This window comes from Nicotiana attenuata, chromosome 6 (assembly GCF_001879085.1).
Source record: "Nicotiana attenuata strain UT chromosome 6, NIATTr2, whole genome shotgun sequence".
Classification (NCBI taxonomy): Eukaryota; Viridiplantae; Streptophyta; class Magnoliopsida; order Solanales; family Solanaceae; genus Nicotiana; species Nicotiana attenuata.
This window is the reverse complement of record NC_031994.1, coordinates 6,308,884-6,317,931: the sequence shown is the minus strand read 5'-3', so window position 1 is coordinate 6,317,931 and position 9,048 is coordinate 6,308,884. Positions and strand designations below refer to the sequence as shown.

At 36.2% G+C, this 9,048-nt stretch overlaps 1 protein-coding gene across 1 annotated transcript; it reads right to left on the bottom strand.

The window, feature by feature from the left end:
- On the bottom strand, window positions 597-6,227 carry LOC109228159 (meiotic nuclear division protein 1 homolog). The gene is made up of 10 exons (XM_019393337.1): window positions 6,063-6,227; window positions 3,766-3,846; window positions 2,668-2,784; window positions 2,455-2,493; window positions 2,268-2,375; window positions 2,095-2,157; window positions 1,931-1,982; window positions 1,748-1,792; window positions 1,579-1,658; window positions 597-909 (listed from the first exon to the last, which is right to left on the bottom strand). Exons 1-10 carry the CDS (start codon window positions 6,063-6,065, stop codon window positions 832-834), a joined length of 666 nt encoding a protein of 221 aa, XP_019248882.1. The 5' UTR covers window positions 6,066-6,227; the 3' UTR covers window positions 597-831.

Genomic DNA, 9,048 nt, shown 5'->3' with positions numbered 1-9,048 from the left:
GTGAAGTGAGTGAGTTACTATTAGATGTTGAGCTTTAATTTTATAATGTGCCATTAATGAAAAAAAAAAGTGCTCTTTATGGAATAAACAATAAATGGTGCTATTTTTATAAATAATAGTTAAAAAAGGATCAAGCATGTAAAAAACTCTAGAATCTACTTTACATTTCAGATCCTCATTTTACAGCTCTACACATTTTCTCGAGCCACTTCTTTGATTGAATGAGAAGAAAAATAACCTCAGTTTTCAACGCAAAGAAAGAAAAGAACACAAGCCATATCTTTTTCCCGGCCTTATTTTTCCTTTCCCTTACCCTCTTCCAGAAAAAGGACTAGCCTAATGACAATATTACTATCTTTTCTCTGTCTCAGAAGTTTCTGTACATACACTTCAGAAGCTAAACTTACAACCAAAAAACATTGTTTCAATCAGAATAAAAGTCACAGATGTGAGCCTGTTTTCACATCTATGGCTTGGTAAAACAATCAGTTCTTTCGCAGCATTAGTAGGAAATTAAAAGCATTATGGGGATCATCTATCATACTATATTGAACAGCAAAAAAATATTCCCTTGTCCTCAGATTCACGCTCAAAGGTAGTACACAAAGCACGTAATGCGAATACATATTATGGCTATTCAGCAGCACAGATTAAATGCACACATATGGGCACTAACTAAATGCTATCAGTCTGCATATTCGATTTTGATACTGCTTCTCATCATTCAAATTATTAAAGCAAGAACCAACTTATATACCTCTGGAGAAAACAAACATAGCAAAAGGTCAAACAACATAATGAAAGCATATGTCTAACTGGCTCTCTGCCAAATTAAAGTTCACCATTAGTAACAGGAAGAGGAACCACTGCTGGCAACTCAAAGTAGTCGAAGTCATCTGTTATTCCCACCTGTCATAAGACAAGGAAAAGACCAATTACACAAGGTAGGGGAAGTTTGTTATTAAACAATGCATCTGCACTTAGATTGTTTCTTTCAATCTTGCATCTTTTTTTTTTTTTTTGGTGCTTTACTGGCGTTATTCTAATTTGTAAACATAACCCCTTCAACTTTGAAAATATGCACTTAACGTTTCAACTAGCGGAGGGAGTGAACTCTTTTCAACCAAAACTAACTATTCCTATGGACAAAGGCAATATTGCCTATCTTTAGTCAAGTTCAAAAACTGCAAACAAGAAATAGTGAAAGAACCAAAGAGAAAATCAGAGTGATTATAGGGGACTAGGATCAGGTGTAGGATCACAAGGGCTTGCAGGACAGATGGGATAGAAAGCTTTGAAGGCTATCAATGTATAACTAAGTACCTACTGGAACCCCTTTAAGTACAAAGAGTTGATCTAATTCAGTTTCCATTGTTTGAGATGCTTCATGGCGTTACATGGCATGCTCTGTATTTTAAAGTGGAGAGGAATCATAGTCGCAAAGTTGAATTGAAATATGGTTAAGTATCTTTAACTCTCTAACCTCATCTGATATATTCAATTGGTGCATGATCTAGCAGCAGTTCACAATCCTGTATAAACAAACTCATGGTTCTTACTATGGATTTTGCTTTGTACCTCATTGTATAGGTGATCAAGTTGCTCTTTTGCTTGGGGAAAGTTATTGGAACACCATTGTCTCAAAGTGAAGATGTTATCTGTATAGCAAATGCACATGATCATTAAGAAAGAGAGCCAATAATGGAAGTTACAAGGTAATAACTGGATGATGCATGAATAGCCAAACCTGTCCATCTATTAGCTGCTGAATGGGCAACTTCAATTGCCTTCTCTGTCAAAAAGAAACTCACAAGTCAGGAAACACCACATAATAAAGAACAGCACATTGGTGCGTGCACAATGAATGCTGAATAATTTAAACCATTGTCCAGTAAATACTATATTAAGCCTTAAAAGGATGCTCAATTACTCATTGCTTCAAGAGTAGCAGGATCATTGTCTGCATACTGCGCCAACTCTTCCTGAACAACAAAATCATCCAACTTCAGTTTTTTAGCATAAAAATGCTAACCCATATGCGGGTGTGGACGATTAATTTCGTAAGTCCAATAATATCAAAAAGTGTGCCTCAACCTTAAGTTCATTATGTTTCTGTTCAATAGCTTTCAGCTCATGCAAGGCCTCTTCTCGTGCATCCTAGTAATGCCACAGAAGTGAAAAGCAGAAACAGCCCATCAGCTCAACTCATCCTTACAAAATTATGTCAAGATTAACTTAGAGGACCATCTAGAAGTTGGTGTACTTACAGATTCTTCACGTCCCTTTTTCAAAGCCTTGCATTGTTCAACAAGTTCAGCATGCCGCTTTTCATTGGTCTGGAGATCAGTCTCAAGCTTTCTAGTTACATTTCTCAGCTGTTGAATGAGAACCAAGTATGAAGCAGCTGAAAATAAAGATGACAAGCATGTGCAAAAGATTAATCCAACCACTTACCTGGTTCCCAGCACAACTTGGCAGGCTCCAAAAGTATACCTGGAATTTCGCAAGTCAGTTAACATAATTGAGGCTGTTTGAAGAAAAAAAAACTTCTGGAGGGTAAAAGGGTGGTGCTGTTATAGCACATAAGACATAGATGAACAACTTTATGCTTAGTAGCAGAGTATTAGAAGAATGATGCTGTTTTAACACAATCCAGACATTACTCACAGAGGTCCCTATCTTGTCTTTAAACACAAGGTCGTCGTCCACCAAAGATTGGATGACATCTTTCACTGACTGGCTGATAACACCTTTCTTAGGACCCAACTTTTCAAGTTCCTTGAGCTGAAATAACAAAGGAGTTGAAAAATGTAATAATAATTAGATCATAACGCAGGGATAATTATACTATAAATAAATAAAGTGTGATTTGTCCTCCAGGCTCCAGCAGTAACTGGAAGATATATTTAACTTATTCTTGAAGGCAATAAGTGCACTGTTCACGAATCAGATGTCAGAAATAACAGGTTGAAATTAGATAACTAAACAGAGTTTGGTGGGTGAGGCAGGTTGAGACTCATTCTTGAATACATTAAACACAGATACCACAAGACGACCTGGTCTGTTCATTGAGGTAACTCCAGTATTATACAGGAAAGACAACTAAGAGAAGATGTGACCGTCGCTATATAACTATCTAACAAATTATCTTGTTCCGAAATATCACAGGCCACGTCAGACAGGAACCTTCAGCTATCCCAAAACTTTTGAGCTCTCCGGTAAAACATCTAAAAGATCCCTCTGCTAAGTTGGATAGCGTAAATGCTGCTAAAATTTTAACAAAGCCCTTAAAGTAGATACATTATCCATTATACTACTTTCCGTTAAGTAATGTCACTGTTCTAGATATTCATGCATATCATACTAAATTACAGATACCACCAATGGATTTTCAAATGCTTTTTCTCACCATGGCATGCTTATCACCCGCAGAAGAAGGGTGGTGCAAAGCATGATAGATACAGAATTAAAAGCCACACAATAGTTACAGAAATAATAGTGATGTTATATTTCTCCAGATATAGCGATTTCATGATATAACCGGTTTCTGAAAAGATCAGTAGTACAAATTGGGTAAAAAAACAAATACAACTTAGGAATTAGTCATTTCTCACAAGGATGTGTGTCCGAGGGACATGCGCCAATACTAAAACCACTAGTTGAATTAAATGGCATTGATCTCCATTGTAATTATGCATGCTCTTATAGCAAAAATAAAAAAGCTCCACTTCTTTTGGAACCCAAAATAACGACTAGTATACTTACGAGGAAGAAATCTTGTGAATCATAAAAGATCTGCAGCATTTTCTCTCGTTTCTCATCCAATGAAAGACCTCTTTTCTTCGACTGTTCACAAAAAAGAAATCAGGAGTTGGATACTGAAAATCACAGAACTCATATCCATCTGTGCTACATACTTCAATCAAAGTTGCTGTTATATAATTTAGAGTTCATAGCAGACTTCCAGAACTACAGGATTGCACTTGTATAGTTGTATGTTCCAATGCCAAAATATGACATCCATGGAAATTAGTGAAAGGGCATTAATATAATTTTTTAGCTATATACAGAGCAACATTGGCATAATAAAGTTCCTCAATGTGGAACATTTTTTCTCCTTTTTAGATAATTACTTGCAGAAACCACAACTATACTTTTGTCTGGGCCAACCCTAAGGACCAACCGCACCATTTGAAACTCGTGGATAATGGACCTGCCCCTCTACCCTTCTCCACTTAAATACCATGCCATGGGCTCAAACATGAAACCAAAGTCACAAGTCCCTCGACCTTTACCACTTGAACTGAGCCCCAGGGGCCACAGCTATACACATTTCAGTTAAGACAAGAGGAAAAAAACAGATTACATAAAAAATAAAGAAGAAATTAAAGAGGAGACAAATCCACACAGCCATCCAATAATTACGATTCAAAACATCAGGGGCCCGAGAAAGGTATTGAATTATAAGAGAACTAAGCCTCGTGTTATGAATCAGATCACAAAGAGAACAGACTAATTGAGGCTACAAAAGCACCTCCTTCACTGGATCTAAGGTGAAAGAATTGTAATACACACACACGCACATAGATACACACACATATTTGTATTCAGAAATGGTGTTAAACTGCAATGTGCAAAAAAGTTTAACAAAATATAATACATCTATTACTGAAAAAGATTCATCACAAAATCTGAAAATTTTGCAATGGAACCAATAAATCTCATTTCAGGATTCGGATATAGTGAAAAATTAGATTCAGTGATGTATTTACACTCATGCGAACTGCAAACACATAGCTATACATATTTCAATTAAGACGAAGAGCAAAAAAAGGATTACATAAAAGTTGAAGACTGGATAAAAAAGAAACAAGTCACGCAGCCACCTCACCAATTACAATTACAATTCAAAACATCAGCAGCACAAGACAGATTGAATTATAAGACAACTAGCCTCATCTTATATGGTTCAGATAATGAAGAAAGCAGACTAATTGAGGCAACTGAAGCACACTTCCCACACTGAATCTAATGCATCAAAACAAAGGTACAACCACATATGTGTGTGAATTAAAAAATGGTGTTAAACTGCCATGTTTACCTTAGTCGGAGCGCAAAAAAATAAAAAAAAATTGAGGATACAGAAGCACCTCCTACACTGAAACTAACACGAGAAAGTATATGTGTGTGTGTGTGTATATACACACCCCTAAATACAAACACATATTTGTGTATTCAAAATATGATGTTGAACTGCAATATTTACCTCAATCAGAGCGAAGAAAAAAAAGTGTACAAAAAAATTATATCAATTACCGTTCAGCAAATTATCTGAAAAACGTGATGGAACTGGTAAATCTCATTTAAGGATTTCGATACCGTGAGAATTAGATTCGGCAACGTATTTACACTTGTGCAAAGTCGCAAACACACACACCTATACATATTTCAGTTAAGACGAAGAGCAAAAAAAGGATTACATAACTTAATCCGATCGCGAAAAAGTTCTAACAAAATAAAATACATTTATTACCAAAAAAGTTCTGCCAGAACCAGAGAGTTTTATTTAGGATTTCGATAATGTGAAAATCAGATTCAGCAACGTATTTACACTCGCACAAAGCCGCAAATACAGACTAATTGAGGCTACAAAATCACTTCATAAACTGAATTTAACTCTGTGCGCGCGCGCACACACACATATATATTCATTTTATTATTTCGATACAGTGAAAATTAGATTCAGCAACGTATTTACGCTCGCGCAAAGCCGCAAACACAGACTAATTGAGGCCACAAAAGCACTTCCTTCACTGAATTTAATGCGTGAATTATTACCTATGAGAGCGTATTTAAAAATGATATTAAGCTGTGGTAATCACCTTAATCGGGGAACAAAATAATCAGAAAAAGTACATCTATTACAGAAATTTTCATTGTAGGATTTCGATAACGTGTATAACTGGATTCAGCTATAGTATTTACGCTAGAACAAAGCCGCAAACACAACAGATTGTACGAATATTGATAAGCTAGGGATTTGGGAATGTAGAAATGCTTACCATCTCAAATAAGCGATATCGGCGATTGGCTTTGTTTGCAGGAAGCTGAGCGGAGCTGATAGTTTGATATGAAACTGGGAAAGAAGCGTTTTGAAGAAGATTCCGGAAGATTTTGAAAAAATGCTTGATTATGGCGGGAATGTTCTGTGACCTCACTCCTCTACCGCTATATTTGGTAAATTGGTACTGGAGAAGTATTTATTTATAAAGACCCGGTTCTTTTGGTACTGTAATACTATTATCAAGTTTTTACATTCCTATTACACTTAGTATACCAAATTACCAATTCTATACCATAGTGTATTTTAACCTAAAAAACTAGCATCCTTACCTTGAGCAGTTTTTGTTAACATATTAAAATATGTCACCTAATTGAGCCCAGCTCATAAATTTTTTTATGATACAGATTGTTTGAAAATATGCATAAAATCATAATCACTTAAAACCAACGGCGAGTAAATTTTTGCACTTAACATGGTTTTAGGAATAAATGGCGAGCAACTTGTTGGTACTAGTCAAATTACACAAAGCGTGTGAAAAACTTTAATTTTGTCAGTTAACAAAAATTGAATTCAATTAAATTTTGCTATCTATCTAATACAGATTGTCAAGCATATTTGGATCGTGCAAATATGTTCAATTAAATTAACATGCATTCACGTACGCTAGCATTCAAATATATTCTGCATGTTGATACGAAAGCATAAATCTAACCTGCTAGTGTGTGGGATTGAGGTTGGATTATAGCTTGTAGCTTAATTGGTATTTTCGACATTGGTACAATTTCTCATTCAATTGTAGCTTAATTGGTATTTTCGATATAATTGAGTTATTTGCAGAAGATCTGTAGAAGTTTTAGTCGTTTTTTATTTGTGAAAACAGAAAACAAAGCATCTACAATCAGAATACAAATAATCTACAATTTATCTACAAAATATCTACAAACTGGGTACATTGAATTTTAATATCTCAATTCCCATTCAATTGTAGCTTAATTGGTATTTTCGACATAATTGCGTTTTTTGCAGAAGTTTTAGTCATTTTTGATTTGTGAAAACAGAAAATAAAGCATCTACAATTAGAATACAAATCATCTACAATTTATCTACAAAATATCTACAAACTAGGTACATTGAATTTTTATATCCCAATTCCCATTCAATTGTAGCATAATTGTGATTTTTGACAGAATTGCGTTTTTTCAGAAGATTTGTAGAAGTTTTAGCCGTTTTTTATTTGTGAAAACAGAAAATAAAGCATCTACAATCAAAATACAATTTATCTACAATTTTTGCAATATGTCTTCTTCGAGTTTCAATCTGAAATTCAGTCAAAACCAAGTATAATCTTCACCAAAACCCCTCAAAATTGAGATATAAACTCCAACCCATATTCCCGATTATTTTCAACAACACTCAATCCAAACAAATAATGATTTTTGAAAACCCAAATTTGAATTCAAAGCTTTCAAACTTTTTAATGGCTGTCAATGGTGGAATTGCTGCTCTCTTTTCATTTGCTTTGTATTACTGAAATTTGCGATTGAGAAATTTATGCTTTGTATTACTGAATTTAGTTCAAATCTTGCAGTGTAATCCAATACAACAATATTGAAGCAGTATTGAAGATGGATGTTTCTGCTTTATCTTTAGTAGGGTTCTGCGTCCACTTCCCTAAGTTTACATGTATGAAGCTAATTCACCTACCTAATGTCTTTCAAATGAATGTCTATAGTTGGATTCAAGAGCTTAGCCATTTGAAAGCATAAAGCTACAGTGATTCCTTATTTAATCCATTGTATATATTAGGTAGAAATACTATTAACATGAAGGGTAATAAGCAAACTATGAACATATTTGGTAATAAAGTTTCATATATGGTATAGGAAGGAAAACGTCTCTACTATTATTGGGTAATACTCAAATGGGATCTTTACACAAATAGCTACCCGAATTTACTATTTATTTTTTTCTAGCCACTATACATAGATTATAAGGTGTCAACTCGAGGAAGACCAAGAATCAGGTGGAGAGCCTTAACTAAGGATAAAGCCCAAGAGTTGGAGGGGCAGTTGTTTGCTATGGGAGCTTGGAATAGCAGTGGTGATGCGAGCACTATGTGGTCAGCAACAACAGACTGTATAAAGGAGGCTGCGAGAGAGGTGTTAGGGGTCTCGACGGGGGTCTCTGGTGGGCATAGAGGAAACTGGTGGTGGAAATAAGTGGTCCAAGGTAAAGTGGAAGCGAAGAAGGCGGCGTACCTGAAGTTAGTGGGGAGCATAGGTGAGGAGGAGAGGCGAGCGTGCATGGAGAGGTATAAGGTAGCTAGGAAGGAAGCTAAGCTGGTGGTTAGGGAGGCTAAGACTGCGGCGTATGGTCATATGTACGAGGAATTGGGGGAAAAGGTGAGGAGAAGAAGTTATTCCTGCTAGCCAAGTTGAGAGAGAGGAAGGCTCGGGATTGGATCAAGTGAGATGCATCAAGTACGAGGATGGTAGAGTATTGATGGAAGATGCCCAGATTAAGAGGAGATGGCAGACTTACTTTCAGAAACTCCTGAATGAAGAAAGGAATCGGTAAATTGTGCTAGGCGAATTGGAGCATTCCGAGAGTCACAGTAACTTTGGGTACTGCAGGCGTATCAAGGTTGAGGAGGTTGTGGGAGCTATGCGTAAGATGAGTAGGGGCAGAGCGATCGGGCCAGACGAGATTCCGGTGGAATTTTGAAGTGTATGGGGAGAGCAGGTTTAGAATGGTTGACTGGTTTTTTAATGTTATTTTAAGGCGAAGAGGATGCCGGATGAGTGGAGGTGGAGTACGGTAGTTCCATTGTATAAGAACAAAGGTGATATCCAGAGTTGTAACAATTATAGGAGTATCAAATTACTGAGTCGTACCATGAAAGTGTGGGAGAGGGTGGTTGAAGCGAGGGTGAGGATGATAGTGTCTGTATCCGATAACCAGTTCGGGTTCATGCCGGGTCATTC